Consider the following 16,771-nt stretch of genomic DNA (forward strand, 5'->3'; position numbering starts at 1 on the left):
CTCCCCAGGCACTGGGGTAGGGGGCCCGGACGCCTGGGTTCCCTGGCTGCAGTGGGGAGAGGTACTGGGAGCACTGGGAAGGGGGAACCGGTCCCGGGGGACTAAGTCTAGGAGATGAAGGGCGGGGCCAGCTGGGGAAACCACACCCCCTTCCTCCACAGGGAGGGTGTGATCTCCACGCCCAGACCACGCCCTTTCTGGACCAAAGGGGCGGGGCCAGCTCGGGGATGTGGGGGTGGTGATGGTTTCTTGGGTGCCCCATAGGTCCGGGGGCCCTGGGGCGATGCTGCAGGGTGGGGGTGGGGACGGCAGGGGGCTGCATGGGGGAGGGAAGCATCCAGGGGCTGCCCTTCCCGCCCCCCCCCTTGGGGGAGACCACCTTAAAATCTTTTTTATGGCGGGTAGGCTTTTTTGGGGTGGGGGGTGGGCTGAGAGCTGACGGCAACTCATCGCCCCCACCGCGGCCCCCCGCCGCGGGGCGGGGCGGGCTTGAGGGGGGGATGGGAAAGGCGCGCGGCCCCTTTAAATTTACCCAGGAGCCCTTAAAGGAGCCCCAGGGGCCCCACGGCGGCGTCCCCACCCCGGCCGGCCCCTGCCCGCCGCCGCCGCCGCCGCCCCGGGCCCCGCCATGGAGCCCCCGCACCCCCACCCCGACCCCGGCCCAGTCCCGCACCCGGACCGCCCAGGTGAGCAACGACACGGCGGGGGGGGGGGAGTGGGGAGGGAGGGAGGTGCAGCCCCTTTAAGGAGACCCCTCTCCCGCCGAGGGGGAGCTGGGCTCCCCCTTCATGCACAATGGGAGCAATGCTGGCCCTTTAAGATGCCCCCGAGCCCTGGGGTTGCCCCCATCCCTTTGCCATCCCCTGTCATCCTCTAGGATGCCCCTGTCCCTTTAAGATGCTTCCATCTAATTTAGGATGTCCCTGTCACTTTAAGGTGCCCCTGTCCCTTTAAGATGTCTCCATCCAATTTAGGATGCCCCTGTCACTTTAAGATGCCCCTGCCCCTTTAAGGTGTCCCTGTCCCTTTAAGATGCCACCATACAATTTAGGATGCCCCTGTCACTTTAAGATGCAACCATACAGTTTAGGGTGTTCCTGTCCCTTTAAGATGCCCCAGTCCCTTTAAGGTACCCCCATCCAATTTAGGGTGCCTCTGTCCCTTTAAGATACCACCACCCAATTTATGAGGCCCCTGACCCTTTAAGATGCCTCTGCCCCTTTAAGGTGCTGCTGTCACTTTAAGATAATACCCCCACCCTCTTTAACCACCCCCATTCCCTCTGACATGCCCCTGCCCCTTTAAAGGCCCCTCCCCTTTGAGATGCCCCGCCTCTTTTAAATACCCCATTCACAAGCCCCGCCCCTTGAAGTACGCTGCCCCTTTAATACACGCTGCCCCTTTAAGAGCGCCTCTTGCCCCTTTAAGACACCCCATTCCTGTGGGGCCCCCCACTTTTGATTGCCCCTATCCCTTTAAGAGCCCCCAGTTCCCCCCCTCCCCAGATCCCCCTAATTTTGGGTCACTCCTGGGGTTCATGTGTCCAACCCCCAGCAGGGCTGAGACCCCAACCTAGGGGACCACCCCCCATAGGCACCCCCAAAGACCCCCATATGGGGGTTCCCCTCCTCCAGGATCCCAAAGACCCCCAAAAATGGGTCTCCTGAGGCCCTGCTCTCCCTGAAGCCCCTCCAAAACCCCGACATAAGCGTCCCTCCAAGCACCCCCCCATCACCAGGGACCCTCAGAAACCTCCTCATCCCTGGGGAGCCCTAAAGACTCCCATACAAGAGCCCCCCCCCAGCTCCCTAATCCTTGGAGGCCCCCCAAATCCCCCTCCTGATCCCTGGAGCCCCCCAAACATTGATCCCCCAAGACCCTTCTGTCCCTTAGACACCCCAAAGTGCCCCCAAATCCCCCTTCCCATCCCTAATGCACCCCATAAAGTGGTCCCCCAACACCCTTCCATCCCTTAGACACCCCAAAGCCCCCTCCCCATCCCTGGAACCCCCAAACATTGATCCCCCATGACCCTTCTGTCCCTTAGACACCCCCAAATCCCCCTCCCCAACCCTAGAGCCCCCCATAAAGTGGTCCCCCAACACCCCCAAATCCTACACCCTCCCTCCATCACCCCCTTTCCCCATGTCCCCCTCCCTCCAGCCTCCCCCCGCCAGAGCCGGGACCGCGGGGGGGCCGTCGGAGCTCGGACCACTGCGAAGCTCGAGCGTCGCGACCGGGTCGGAGCCGTATCCCGGGTCGGGATCACCGTCGGTATTACCACGAGCGTTGGCGAGCCGAATACCTGATGGAATTCAACGCGGCGCGACACGGGATGCTCTGCATGGTCTGCGGCAGCGCCCTCGCCACCCTCAAGCTCAGCACCATCAAACGCCACATCCGGCAGAAACATCCTTATTCCGGCGCTTGGGGACCCCGCGAGAAGCAGCTCGTCCTCCGTTCCTGGGACGCCCATTTGGGGCTCCGCGCTCGCCCTGACGGACCCCCCGGCAGCGGCCACGGGACAGGTAGGGGGGCTGTGTCAGACCCCCTTCATGTGGGGGCCCTTAATGTGGGTCCCCCTAAAGATGGGCCACGCCCCTTTAACCTCAGCCGTGGCCCTTTAAATATGGGCCACGCCCCCTTCAATGTGGATTCTCCCCCCCAGTTGTGCTGCGGCCCTTTAAATGTGGACCATGCCCCCTTCAACATGTGTTCCCCCTCCAAGTTGTACTATGTCCCTTTAAATAGCGGCCACGCCCCCTCAACATGTGTTCCCCCCAGTTGTGCCATGGCCCTTTAAATGAGGCCACGCCCCCTTTAATCTGAGCTGTGTCCCTTTAAATGTGGTCCCCATAAAGCAAGGCATGCCCCCTTTAATCTGGTGCGTGTCCCTTTAAATATTGACCACGCCCCCTTCCATGTGGACCACCATAAAACCAGACACACCCCCTTTAATCTAAGCCGCGTTCCTTTAAATGTGGGCCACGCCCCTTTAATGTGACCACGCTCATTCACATGGAGCCACGCCCCTTTTAAATCTCTCTCACACACCCCCAAGCCCCTTTAAGTCAAGCCCCGTCCCTGGACTGACAGACCACACCCATTCCTGTAGCACACGCCCACTTAGCCACACCCACACCGTAGCCACGCCCCAAGCAGCCGCCTTGCTTAGACCCCGCCCCTCTATTTCCACGCCCCCTCAGACCACGCCTCCCCGGCTGGGCTCCGCCCCCCTATGCAGGGACCCCGAGCTTGCTGTCCCCGTGTCCCCAGCGCGCCCCCATGTCCCCAGCGTGCCCCCACCTCCCCATGGGGTCCCCGACGCCCCCCATGTCCCGAGGGTGTCCCAAAGTCCCTGTCCCCCTCATCCCCAAGGTGTCCCCAAGGCCCCTGTCCCCCCCCGTGTCCCCAAGGTGTCCCCAAAGTCCCTGTCCCCCTGTCCCCCGCCGTGTCCCCAAGGTGTCCCCAAAGTCCCTGTCCCCCCCATCCCCAAGGTGTCCCCAAGGCCCCTGTCCCCTCCCCACATCCCCAAGGTGTCCCCAAGGCCCCTGTCCCCCTGCCGTGTCCCCAAGGTGTCCCCAAAGTCCCTGTCCCCCCATCCCCAAGGTGTCCCCAAGGCCCCTGTCCCTCCCCGTGTCCCCAAGGTGTCCCCAAGGCCCCTGTCCCCCCCCGTGTCCCAAGGTGTCCCAAAGTCCCTGTCCCCCCCATCCCCAAGGTGTCCCCAAGGCCCCTGTCCCCCCCCGTGTCCCCAAGGTGTCCCCAAAGTCTCTGTCCCCCCCATCCCCAAGGTGTCCCCAAGGCCCCTGTCCCCCCCATGTCCCCAAGGTGTCCCCAAAGTCCCTGTCCCCCCATCCCCAAGGTGTCCCAAGGCCCCTGTCCCCTCCCCATGTCCCCAAGGTGTCCCCAAGGCCCCTGTCCCCTCCCCACATCCCCAAGGTGTCCCCAAGGCCCGCAACATGTGCCTTTGTCCCCAAGGTGTTGTCTGTGTCCCCCCACCTCGCTGACCCTGCTGTCCCGTCCTCCCACAGGCCCCCCGTCCCCCGGCCGCCCCCGCCGCCGTCCCCCGTCCCCGCGAGACGCCAAACCGTCCCCCCGGGGGGCGGCGGTGCCGAGGGGACGCCCGGGGGGGGACTCGCTACGGGGGTGGCTTCGCGCCGAGCTGCTGCTGACCTGGAGGCCGGGGGGAACCGGCTGCGGTGCCTCCTGTGCGCCCGCGCCCTGCCCTCGCTGCACCTCGGCGACATCCGCCGGCACGCGCTGGCCGCCCACCCCGGCACCCTGCGCCTGGGGCCCGCCGAGCGCGGGGAGCTGCTGCGAGCCTGCCGGGCCGCGGGACGGCGGCGGGACGGTGAGGGGGGCGGGGGAAATGGGGATGTGGGGGGGAATGGGGATGTGGGGGGGAAATGGGGATGTGGGGGGGAAATGGGGATGTGGGGGGAAATGGGGATGTGGGGGGAAATTGGGATGTGGGGGGGAATGGGGATGTCGGGGGGGAATGGGGATGTGGGGGGGAATGGGGATGGTGGGGGAAATGGGGATGTGGGGGGGAATGGGGATGTGGGGGGGAATGGGGATGGTGGGGGAAATGGGGATGTGGGGGGGAATGGGGATGTGGGGGGAAATGGGGATGTGGGGGGGAATGGGGATGTGGGGGGGAAATGGGGATGTGGGGGGAAATGGGGATGGTGGGGGAAATGGGGATGTGGGGGGGAAATGGGGATGTGGGGGGAATGGGGACGGTGGGGGAAATGGGGATGTGGGGGGGAAATGGGGATGTGGGGGGGAATGGGGATGTGGGGGGGAATGGGGATGTGGGGGGGAAATGGGGATATGGGGGGAAATTGGGATGTGGGGGGGAATGGGGATGTGGGGGGAAATGGGGATGTGGGGGGAAATGGGGATGTGGGGGGAAATGGGGATGTGGGGGGGAAATTGGGATGTGGGGGGAAATTGGGATGTGGGGGGGAATGGGGATGTCGGGGGGGAATGGGGATGTGGGGGGGAATGGGATGTGGGGGGGAATGGGATGGTGGGGGGAAATGGGGATGTGGGGGGGAATGGGGATGTGGGGGGGAATGGGGATGTGGGGGGAATGGGGATGTCGGGGGAAATGGGGATGGTGGGGGGAAACGGGGATGTGGGGTCATGGTGACACTGGGGGGACATAGGGATACTGGGGGAAATGGGGATGCTGGAGTGTGTGGGGCAGTGGGGCCACTAGGGGGTGTGGGGACACAGGGGCGCTGGGGCGACTGGGGCCACTGGGGGGTGTGGGGACACAGGGGCGCTGGGGCGACCGGGGCCACTGGGGGGTGTGGGGACACAGGGGCGCTGGGGCGACCGGGGCCACTGGGGGGTGTGGGGACACAGGGGCACTGGGGCGACTGGGGCCACTGGGGGGTGTGGGACACAGGGGCGCTGGGGCGACTGGGGCCACTGGGGGTGTGGGGACACAGGGGCACTGGGGCCACTGGGCCACTGGGGGGTGTGGGGGACACAGGGGCGCTGGGGCCACTGGGGCCACTGGGGGGTGTGGGGACACAGGGGCGCTGGGGCAACTGGGGCCACTGGGGGGTGTGGGGACACAGGGGCGCTGGGGCGACCGGGGCCACTGGGGGGTGTGGGGACACAGGGGCGCTGGGGCGACCGGGGCCACTGGGGGGTGTGGGGACACAGGGGCGCTGGGGCGACCGGGGCCACTGGGGGTGTGGGGACACAGGGGCGCTGGGCGACCGGGGCCACTGGGGGGTGTGGGGACACAGGGGCGCTGGGGCGACTGGGGCCACTGGGGGGTGTGGGGACACAGGGGCGCTGGGGCGACTGGGGCCACTGGGGGGTGTGGGGACACAGGGGCGCTGGGGCGACTGGGGCCACTGGGGGGTGTGGGGACACAGGGGCGCTGGGGCGACTGGGGCCACTGGGGGGTGTGGGGACACAGGGGCGCTGGGGCGACTGGGGCCACTGGGGGGTGTGGGGACACAGGGGCGCTGGGGCGACTGGGGCCACTGGGGGGTGTGGGGACACAGGGGCACTGGGGCGACTGGGGCCACTGGGGGGTGTGGGGACACAGGGGCGCTGGGGCGACTGGGGCCACCCCGGGGGCCCAGCCCGTGCCCACCTGGGGGCAGGCCGGGGGGGGAACAGGGCTGTCCCCACTCCCCCCAGCCCCGCAGCCCCCCAGCCCAGCCGTGGAGGAGGATGAGGATGAAGCAACCACCAAGGCCGAAGCAGCCGCTGCAGCGGACGAGGGGGGGGCGGGGGCTACAAGGGGGGCCCCGCCGGGGGGTTGCGGCAGCCGCAGCCCTCCCATTTTCTCCATGCACCCCGGAGCCCCCCCTGCCTGCACGGCCTGAGCCCCTGGGGAATGGGGATACCGGGGGGGGGGAATGACAGAGACCCACCCCCCAGTGCCCCCCAGTATCACCAGTGCCCCCCCACCCCTCAGAAGCGGCACTTATGGGTCCCCTTGATGGTGTCACCGGTCCCCAACATCCCCCCCCCCCCCCCCATGGTGTCACCCTATTTATGCGTGTGTGTCCCTTTTATTTTTCTAAGCCCCCCCCCCCCTTTTTTTGTACGTGACACCCCTCAATAAACCCATTCCTGGAGGTCCCGTGGAGTGACGCGGTGGGGTGACGGGGACATTTTGGGGGTGACACACACATGGGGACATTTGGGGGGGGGGACACGGGGCCATACTGGGGGGACATGGGGCCATTTTGGGGGGGGGCGACGACACACTGGCACAAAGGGGGGGAGCGGAGGCGTCCGTCGCGGTGTTTTATTGATGCCACATCCCCGCGGGCAGATGGGGGGGGGGGTGTCCCCCCATTCCCCACCCCCCCAGATTAAGGGGGAGGGGTCTGGGGGGGACGCAGTGCGGTTTGGGGGGGCTGCGGGAGGGGGCTGAGCCCCCCCTCAAGGAGCTTTGCCCCCCCCCCCCCCTTGCAGTTTACAGCAGTTACAGACATTTCACCTCAATTAACGTTAAAAAAAATAAAAGGCGGGGGGGGGGGGAGCAACGAGCTGGGGGGGTGGGAGCCCCCCCCAGGGAACAGGGTTTTGGGGTGCAGCCCCCCCCCCGATAGCCCCCCAGTGGAGGCCAAGTCCAAGGCTTATGGGGGGGGTGCGTGGAAGGACAGACAGACGCCACTGTGAGATATGGGAGGGGTGTACGAGCTTTTTGGGGGGGGGGGTATGAGTTTGGGGGGGGGGGTGATGAACTTGGGGTGGGGCAGACGAGCTTTGGGGGTGGGGGCACCAGCCGGGCACCCCGATATTTCCCCGCCACCCCCGGGGTTTTATTCCGGCTTCTTCTTGGCCAGGCCTGGGAGCTTCGCCTGGATCCTATAGGGAGAGGAGAGAGGTGAGAAGCTTGGGCGGGCGGGGGTGGGAAACAGCAATTTTGGGTGGGGGCATAGCGATTTGGGGGGGGGCCACATGGATTCTGGGGGGGCCCCAAGGATTTGGGGGGGGCCCCATCGGCACTTACTTGGCCACAATGTCCTTGGTCTGGCGACGGGCGATACCCACATAGTGGTTGATCTGCACCTGGCGGTAGAGGGGAGGGGGTTTAAAGGGGTGCCCCCCACCTTTTTGGGGTGCCCCTCTGATTTCTGGGCGTGCCCTCATTTTTGGGACTCCCCCCCTTATTTTTAGGGGTGTCGCACCCCTAATTTAAGGCTCACCTTGTACTTCTCGTAGAGGGGCGGTAGGGTGAAGGCCAACAGCTCGGCTGCAAGAGAGACGGGGGGGCCTCAGCATCATGAGATGGGGGCCAAGCCCCCCCCAGTGTTCTTTTTTGGGGGGCCACCCCCCCCCAAAATCAACTTTGGGGGTCTATTTTATAGGGGTAGGGGGGCCAAAGGCTGGCTCTTACCGAGGATGAGGAGGGTGATGCCGTTGAAGACGGCTCCCACGTAGGTCAGCAGCCACATCGCCAAGGCCAGCTGTGGAGGGGGGCGGCGATAAGAGGCTGGTTTTTGGGGGTACCCGGGGGGGGGGCGGAAGGATGAGGAGGATGAGGAGGGGGAGATGAGGAGGGGGAGGAAGGCCCCTTACCTTCAGGGAATCCACCAGATCTTCCACCAAGAAGAGGCGGAGGAGGAACCGCAGCGCCTGGTTGAGGTGGAGGGCGACGGCGGCGGCATGAGCCTGGAAGGTCTCGGGGGACAAGGTCACGTCCTGCTCCAGGTAAGCCCTGGGGTGGGGGGACACAGTCAGTTAGGGGGCACCCCAAAATCTCCCCCCTGCACCCCAAAATCCCCCTGTGCCCCCCCCAACCACCAAAATCCCCCTCTGCACCCCAAAACCTGGAAGGTCTCAGCGGACAATGGCATGTCCAGCTCCAGGTAAGCCCTGGGGTACGGGGCACAATCAGTTGGGGGCACCCCAAAATCCCCCTTCTACACCCCAAAACCCCTCCTGTAACCCCCTTGAACCCCAAAAATCCTCTCTTCACCCCAAAACCTGGAAGGTCTAGGGGGACAATGGCATGTCCAGCTTCAGGTAAACCCTGGGATAGGGGAGCACAGTCAGCTGAGGGGGGACCCCAAAATCCCCCTGCACCTCCACTTGAACCCCCAAATCCCCCTCTGCACCCCAAAACCTGGAAGGTCTCAGGGGACAATGGCATGTCTGGCTCCAGGGGTGGGGGCACCCCAAAATCCCCCACCGCACACGCAAGATCACCTTTTACACCCCAAAATCCCCCCCTGCAGCCCAAGATCATCTTCTACACCCCAAACCTCCCCCCGCACCCCAAAATCTGGAAGGTCTTGGGGGACGTCACATCCAGCTCCAGGTAAGGTCTGAGTTGGGTGAGCACATTCAGTTGAGGGGGGGCACCCCAAAAATCCCCCTCTACACCCCTAGCTCTGCCCCCCCGCACCCCAAAATCTCCCTTTACACCCCTAGCTCTGCCCCCCCGCACCCCAAAATCTCCCTTTACACCCCTAGCTCCCCCCACTCTGCACCCCAAAACCTTCATCCACCCTGCAGAGGGGGAAACAGCAGCCAGGCCACCAAGTGCATCACCCAGCTGCCGTCCCTGGGAGGGGTGTGGGGGTGTGGGAGGGGCGGGAAACCCCAAAATCCCCCCAAAAAATGGGGGGACCCCCCCCCAAAATCTATCCCTCACCGAAAGGGGTGCCCCTCTTCTGACTTCTGGACGGCCTGGATGACGGCTTTGTAGACGCGGAGGCTGATGGTGACGGAGAGCAGGGCCAGGGCGAGGTGGGCGACCACGCTGACGGCGCTGAGGGTGGCCAGGGAGAGGAGGAGGATGAAGCTGATGCCGAAGACGACCCCCGTCTTCCTCACGTCCCGCCAGAAGAGGAGGTCGTGGGCTGTTGGGGACACAGAGGTTGAGAAAAGTGGGGGGACCCTGTGGTGTTGTCCCCCCGCCCCCCATCACAGGCGGCGGATGGTTGTGTCCTCACCGATGGTCTTGTCTCGCCTTAATTCGCCCCGATTTGCCCCAAAATGAGGCTGGCACTGTCCCTGTGCCCCCCCCCCCCCCCCCCCAATCCATCCGCTCATTAGACACAGGCGCTAATTAACCCAGCCCCCCCCCGCTACAAACAGGCGCTAATTAGCCCCCCCCAACATGGCGGCGGGTTTTGCCAGAAATCCCCCTTTTTACACCAAAACGAGAGGCAGACGCGGGGCTCCCCACCCACCCCCACATCCCCAGCAGCATTTTGGGGCCAGATCCCCCCCTTTTTCACACACCCCACCCCATTTTTGGGGGGGATCTGGCTGAACCACCCCCCCCAAACCTGTTTTTGGGGGCAACTTGGCAGCAACGGCGGCGTTTTTGGGGTAAAAAAAGCGCTTTCTTCAGGTTTACCTGCCAGGCGGGGGAGGAGCTGGGTCCCCACGGGGGGTTCAGCCGGGACCCCGGGGGGATTTGGGGTACCTCGGGGGGGCTCCCCCAATTCCCGCAGCGCCCGCAGGGTCATCCGCTCCTCCTCCCAATCCCGGGCGGCGGCACCGGGGGACGGTTCGGGGAGGGGGGGCGGCGGCGGCGGCACGACGGTGATGCCGGTGCCGCCGGCGGTCACGTGGTGCCGGGGGACGGTGACGTCCTCAACCGGCGTTTCCTCGATGACGGTGTCGTCGGAGTCACCCGAGCTGTCGGCTTCGGCGCCGGTGTTACCGGTGACGCCGTTACCGGTGACGCCGTTACTGGTGAGGCCGTTACCGATGCCGTTACGCTCCACCAAATCCCAGCTGAGCAACTCGTTGGTGAAACTATGCATCTCCCGGACGCACTTGGACACCTCTTCCAACGCCGCGGCGGTGCCGGATGTTTGTCGGCACAACCCGGCGGGGATCTTCGCCGTGACGCCGGCGCTGCCGGCGCGGGGTTTTGCCGGGAAGTCGCAGACGCGATCCTCGGGGATTTGACTCAGCACCTCGCGCTCTCCCAGCAGCGCGGTGCCGTATTCTCGGTCGAAAGCGGCGCGATCCGGTACGACCTCGAAAGGTGATTCGGGGGAATCCGGTTCTTTTTGAGGGGGGGCTCCCGAGGAAGAGGAGGAGGAGGCGGCGGCGAGGTGGGGGGCGGGGAGGAAGGTTCCCCGACCTCCTTGTCCCCCCAGTGCCGCTTCAGCACCCGCTGGGGCCGGAGAGAGGGGAGACAGTCAGGCATGGAGTGGGGGCAGATTTTTTGGGGGGTGGGGGGCACAGCATGCATGGGGGGGGCCACCATGCACCCGGCTGCACCCCAAGCGGCGTTTCGGGGTCCCCCCCCCTTGGCGCAGCCATGCTGGGGGGGGGGCGTTTGAGCAGGTCCCGCGGCGGCGCGAGCAGTCAGATGCCTCCCCGCCCCCCAATACACCCCAAACCTGTAGGTTCGACACCAGGACGGGGCGGGGGGGTGTCCCGCTGGGGACCTCATTTTGGGGCTAAAACCACCTGATTCGGGTCCAGTGTGAGGATGGGGGGGGGTGGCAGGATTGAGGCCCCCCTCCCCCCAAAGGGTGTGCAACCCCAACATAGTAGCAGCCTCCCCCACCCGCTCATTTTGGGTCAAGATTTGGGGATTTTGGGGTCCTCCAGAGCTGGGAGGGGAGGATCTGGGGGGGGTCCTCACCTTCCCCTCCCCCTCCCCACCAAATTTCAGGGGCGGATCCAGGCGGGGGGCGGGGTGGGGGTCACACACAAACACAGACGGCGGCGGGTGGGACGCGGGCGCAGGCGGGTCGTGGGGGGTTGGTTGTTTTTTGAGGATAAACAACAAGAAAAACGGCGAATTCCTCCTCAACTGGGCGAGCAGCGGCGGGGGGGGGGACGGGGGGGGAGCAGCAGGGCGTGCAAAGCAGGAACAGCAGCCGTGGGGCGGGGTGGGGGGGCACAGCCATGGGGCAGGCGCGAAGCTGTGGGGCAGGCGCTCGCCCCAAAAAAGGGAGAAGAAATTGTGTTAATAAGCAGGAAAATTAAGAGAGCGAAAGAAAAATGTCTGGTTTTGGCGGGTTTTAAAACATCCCACCCCCCCTCCCCCCAGGCAGCCATTAGAGGGGGGGGTCTTCAAACCCCTTCACCCCCCCAAAATGAGCTGCAGGTGAAGCTCCCCCAAAAAACAGGGGCTATTTTTGGGGTCACCCCCCTCCCCGAGACACCGGCAGTGCCCAGATGGAGAGCGCAGCGGCATTGGGGACCCCAAACTGGTATTAGAGACAACCCCCACTGCAAATCCAGGGGGGCTGTTTTAGGGTTACAGCCTCCCCCCCCCCCCCCGACATTTTTCTTCCTGGGGGGTGTGGAGGGGGGGAGACTTGCCTGGTGAAGCCGCAAAGAGAGAGACAGGCTGGGAGGAAGAGGAAGAAGCGGGGGGATCTGCAAGAAAACACAGAGGGTGAGAGCTCAGCGCCCTGGGCGGGGCCCCCCCCAAAATCCCACAGCCTCCCCAAAGCCCCCCCCAGAACCCACCGGGGTGTCCCATCCCCCCCCCCACCCCCCCAAAGCAGGGATGGGGTTTCACTTCGACGAGTAAGGTTTTGTCCCGGCTTTTCCGGCATCTTTTTGGGGTGTTGATGAATTTTTTGGGGGCACTGATGAGTTTTCGTGGTGAAATCAGCCAAAATTGGGAACGATTGCTGCCTCTTCACCCTGAAAACGGGCAGATGGGGGGAGGGTGTGGCTTGAGCACCCTCAAACTCCCGCAGTTGGAGTCTCCATATCCTTTTCCACAGGGTTTTACCCTGAATCGGCGGGCGTCAGGCGCCGGCGGTTTCACAGTCGTTCCAGGTGTTATCCCTCCCGCCAAACCACAAAATAGGGGGGTCCTGGGGCTTTTGGGGTACCTGGTTGTACCGTAGAGGGGAAACCGGGTTTCCTCCAGCTTCCCCTTTTCGGGGTGACCTGCCGCCGCCTCTTTGACATCAGACCATCAGGCAAAATCCTGTTATGACCAAATTTGGGGTTTTTTTAAACCCCATTTTCCCCACCCAGGTCATGCTGTTCAGGCTGGGATCCCAGTGCAGCAGCTGTCACCGCTGGGTGACAACAACCGGAGCACGGATGGCGTCGGGTCACCCCAAAATCTCCACCTTCCCCCCTTCGGCGCTGCAGCCCTGGGGAAGCCCACTCGCCCCCCGCCAGGGTGATATTTGGGGTAAAACCACCGAGTTTTGGGGCTCTGTGGTATTGGGCTGTGACAACTGGGGTAATCCATGGGACAATATTGGGGTGCACCGGCGGCAATCACAAAGTCAGGGCGCCCTGAAATGAGCGCTGGCATCCGGGGGGGCTCCTGGGGGTGAGTGGGATGGCAAAGTGCCCCCCCGACCCCCTAAAATGCCAGGACCCCCCCTAGGACGGACAGACGGACGGAACAGCCCAGACATCCAACAACCTCCAACAACCTCCCCCGCCCCCCCCGCCAAAAAAAAAAAATCAACAGTCCCTTTTCTGCATGTTTTCCCCGCCATTTCTGTAGGATCCGGGGCTGGGTGTGACTCTGCGCCCCCCAAGGCCCTGTTTCCCCTAGATCTGACGCCCCAAGATTTCTTTCCCCTATATCTGGCTCCCCTCCTAAAGGCCTCTTTCTCTTATATCTTGCCCCCCAAAGACTTTTTTTCCTTATATCTGGCTCCCCAAAGACTTTTTTTCCCTTATATCCGGCTCCCCAAAGACTTTTTTTCCCTTATATCTGGCTCCCCAAAGACTTCTTTCCCCTATATGCGCCCTCTGAAGGCCTCTTCCCTATAATTACCCTCCCTATAGGCCTCTTGCACTATATCTACTCCCCTAAAGGCCCCCTTCCCCTACAACTGCCCCCTCAAAGGCCTCTTTTCCCCTCATAATTGTCCCCTAAAGGCCTCTCCCCCACCGTTTCTGCCCCCCGACCCCTATTCACCTCATACCTACCCCCTCAAGGCCTCTTCCCGCCCCCCTCCTCAGGCCCCGCCAGGCCCTTACCGGCGCAGGAGGCGGAGCCAGCGCCCCCGCAGCCTCCGACCTGGGGCTGCCCGGAGGAGAAGGAGGAGGAAGAGGAGGAGGAGGATGAGGAGACGAAAGGGGACTGTGTGGCAGGGTCGGCCATGGCAGCGATCGCGGAGCCCCGCGGTAGCGCGTCCGTCCGGCGCGGCGGCCACGCACCGACTGACGGGGCGGGGCCGCGAGGGGCGGGGCCGCGGGGCGGGGCGCATGCGCCAACGGCCGGGCATGCGCCCAACGCCTCCCTCCCGCCGCAGCTCCGCGCTACTGCGCATGCGCAGCCGTGGGAGAAAACACCGCCCCTTTTCCCCCCCTGCGCATGTGTCAGACGCGCCGTCGCCAAGGCACCCAGGCGCGGTGCCTCATGGGAGTTGTAGTCCAGGACTCTCCCCCTGTATACAGGCGTCTATAAGGGACGGGGGGGCTATGGGGTGTCCCCTATAAGGGGCAGGAGCCTACAAGGTGTTCCCCTATAGGGGATGGCAGGGCTTTGCCGCCCTGCCAGTGTCAAACAGCACCATTGGTTGTCCCCTATAGGGGGAAAGATGGTATGGGGGGAGGGGGGGGACATTGCATCATGCCATCCATAGGATTCCCTATAGGATGTGTAGCATCATAGGGTGTCCCCTAAAGGGGAGGAGGGCTATAGTGTGTTCCTGAGGGGGGGGGCATGGGTGAGGCCTATGCTCCCCTATAGGTCAGACAGAGCCCTATGTGATCCCCTGTAAGGGTGGGGGACCTATAGGATACTCTCAGTAGCACATGGAGGGGCTTTATGGCCCTGTGGAAGTCAAGCCATGCACTCTCTATAGGGGAAAGGGCCTACAGAATGACCCTTAAAACAGACAGGGGCCTATAGAAAGCTGCCTATAGAAAAGGGAGCGGCCTTAGGGCCCTCTATAGGGCGCCCCCTATGAACCTGGGGGTGTCAGCGCCCTATAAGTGCCGGAATGCGCAGGACACCCCTATAGGGCCAGCGCTACACGGCAGCGGCTGCAGTGGTCACGTGCATGCCGCCCGGGTCACGTGCCCCCGCCCCTCCTTCTCAGTGGCCCCGCCCACGCCCGACCACCCAATCAGAGCCGCCGAGCGCGCCAATGGCGGCGAGCGACGCCGCCGAGACGTCGCGACGCCCCGCCCTCCCCTGGAGAGGGCGTGGCTTTTCCGGTGGGAGTGGCGGCCTCTTCACCCAATAGCGAGGGGAGCACGGGAGCGGGCGGGCCAATGAGGCGCGTTCGTTCCCGCCGGCCTCCGATAAGGGGCGGGGCGCGGCAGCGAAGGGGCGGGCGGTCGCTGGCCAATCGGGGGCGAGGGGGCGGGGCTAGCGGGGCCGGCCGGGACGCGGCGGTCGCGGTCGCGGAGCGGTGAGTTGAGGGGTGGGAGCGACACCGGGGACCACGTGACCCCGGGCCCGGGTCACCTGCCCCCTCCCCTATATGGCCTGACCCACATGGCTTGACCCCCCCCATAGACCGCGACCCCCCCTTCCCCCCGGCCTCCCGCTATAGGGGCCTGGACCCACGTGACACCCCCCCCCCCCCCATAGCCCGGGGTCCCCTATAGGGGCCGTGACCCAAGTAACCCCCCCAATATGTCCCAGGCCATAGGGGACCCCGGCCGGTGTGTCTGTGTCCCCCCCCAATAGGTCTGGGACCCCTATTGACCAGGCCCATCCTATAGGGACCAAGACCACTCTGCATGAGCCCCCCTTTAAGGCCTAGCCCCCCATACAGGGCCTGTGACTCGCTATAGGCACATATAGACTTGGTGCCTTTATAGTGGCCAGGGTCCCTCTGCATAAGCCCCCCATCAACCCTTTATGTGAGCTGAGGTTTCCTGTAAGGCCTAGGAGTCTCTATAGGGCCTGGGACTTCCTATAAACCAGGCTCCTATAGGCTTAATCCCCCTATAGGGACCAAGAGCCCTCTGCGCGGGTCCCCCTCATCAGCCCTCTATAGTGGCTGGGAAAAGCACGGAAAAGGGCTCCCTCTATAGGCCTGAGACCTGCTATAGCCCAGGTCTCCTATAGGACCAAGACCCCTTTGCATCAGCCCTCTATACCAGCTGGGACCCCCTATAGGGCTTGGGACCCCCTATAGCCCAGGTCTCCTATAGGACCAAGACCCCTTTGCATCAGCCCTCTATACCAGCTGGGACCCCCTATAGGGCTTGGGACCCCCTCTAGACCAGGTCTCCTATAGGACCAAGACCCCTTTGCATCAGCCCTCTATACCAGCTGGGACCCCCTATAGGGCTTGGGACCCCCTCTAGACCAGGTCTCCTACAGGGCCAAGACCCCTTTGCATCAGCCCTCTATACCAGCTGGGACCCCCTATAGGGCTTGGGACCCCCTATAGACCAGGTCTCCTATAGGACCAAGACCCCTTTGCATCAGCCCTCTTGACGAGCTGGGACCCCCTATAGGGCTTGGGACCCCCTCTAGACCAGGTCTCCTATAGGACCAAGACCCCTTTGCATCAGCCCTCTTGACGAGCTGGGACCCCCTATAGGGCTTGGGACCCCCTCTAGACCAGGTCTCCTATAGGACCAAGACCCCTTTGCATCAGCCCTCTTGACGAGCTGGGACCCCCTATAGGGCTTGGGACCCCCTCTAGACCAGGTCTCCTACAGGGCCAAGACCCCTTTGCATCAGCCCTCTATACCAGCTGGGACCCCCTATAGGGCTTGGGACCCCCTATAGACCAGGTCTCCTATAGGGCCAAGACCCCTTTGCATCAGCCCTCTATACCAGCTGGGACCCCCTATAGGGCTTGGGACCCCCTATAGACCAGGTCTCCTATAGGACCAAGACCCCTTTGCATCAGCCCTCTTGACGAGCTGGGACCCCCTATAGGGCTTGGGACCCCCTCTAGACCAGGTCTCCTATAGGACCAAGACCCCTTTGCATCAGCCCTCTTAACGAGCTGGGACCCCCTATAGGGCTTGGGACCCCCTATAGACCAGGTCTCCTATAGGGCCAAGACCCCTTTGTATCAGCCCTCTATACCAGCTGGGACCCCCTATAGGGCTTGGGACCCCCTATAGACCAGGTCTCCTATAGGGCCAGGACCCCTTTGCATCAGCCCTCTATACCAGCTGGGACCCCCTATAGGGCTTGGGCCCCCCTATAGACCAGGTCTCCTATAGGGCCAGGACCCCTTTGCATCAGCCCTCTATACCAGCTGGGACCCCCTATAGGGCTTGGGACCCCCTCTAGACCAGGTCTCCTATAGGACCAAGACCCCTTTGCATCAGCCCTCTATACCAGCTGGGACCCCCTATAGGGCTTGGGACCCCCTCTAGACCAGGTCTCCTATAGGGCCAG

General features: G+C 64.0%; 2 protein-coding genes across 6 annotated transcripts; one reads left to right on the top strand and one right to left on the bottom strand.

The window, feature by feature from the left end:
* The first annotated feature begins 628 nt into the window (after nt 1–628).
* On the top strand, nt 629–6,611 carry ZFTA (zinc finger translocation associated). The gene is given in 5 exon segments (XM_075076623.1): nt 629–686; nt 2,178–2,528; nt 4,032–4,181; nt 4,184–4,351; nt 6,169–6,611. Coding segments are annotated over 5 exon segments (915 nt in total). The 3' UTR covers nt 6,357–6,611.
* A 159-nt stretch (nt 6,612–6,770) lies between these two features.
* Nucleotides 6,771–13,627, bottom strand: RTN3 (reticulon 3). 5 transcript variants are annotated; one of them, XM_075076630.1, is made up of 9 exons: nt 13,429–13,626; nt 11,788–11,844; nt 9,854–10,624; nt 9,143–9,350; nt 8,065–8,203; nt 7,883–7,952; nt 7,692–7,738; nt 7,496–7,554; nt 6,771–7,350 (listed from the first exon to the last, which is right to left on the bottom strand). In XM_075076630.1, the coding sequence occupies exons 1-9, from the start codon at nt 13,550–13,552 to the stop codon at nt 7,305–7,307; spliced, it is 1,521 nt and encodes a 506-aa protein (XP_074932731.1). In that variant the 5' UTR covers nt 13,553–13,626; the 3' UTR covers nt 6,771–7,304. The 5 variants fall into 5 exon arrangements, with proteins under 5 accessions (XP_074932731.1, XP_074932732.1, XP_074932733.1 ...); XM_075076631.1 differs by lacking the exon at nt 13,429–13,626 and adding an exon at nt 12,312–12,405; XM_075076632.1 differs by lacking the exon at nt 9,854–10,624 and having other exon boundaries at nt 13,429–13,624.
* Nucleotides 13,628–16,771: the final 3,144 nt, after the last annotated feature.

Source organism: Phalacrocorax aristotelis, chromosome 33 (assembly GCF_949628215.1).
Source record: "Phalacrocorax aristotelis chromosome 33, bGulAri2.1, whole genome shotgun sequence".
NCBI lineage: Eukaryota > Metazoa > Chordata > Aves > Suliformes > Phalacrocoracidae > Phalacrocorax > Phalacrocorax aristotelis.

What these genes read in the sequence shown, in the direction of transcription:
- RTN3 (XM_075076630.1), bottom strand. Translation starts at nt 13,552, where the DNA reads ATGGCCGACCCTGCCACACAGTCCCCTTTCGTCTCCTCATCCTCCTCC. An exon ending in TGGCTCCGCCTCCTGCGCCG is followed by an intron (nt 11,845 to 13,428) that starts GTAAGGGCCTGG and finishes GTTTTCTTGCAG; the next exon opens with ATCCCCCCGCTTCTTCCTCT. An exon ending in GCTCCTCCCCCGCCTGGCAG is followed by an intron (nt 9,351 to 9,853) that starts GTAAACCTGAAG and finishes TGTCCCCAACAG; the next exon opens with CCCACGACCTCCTCTTCTGG.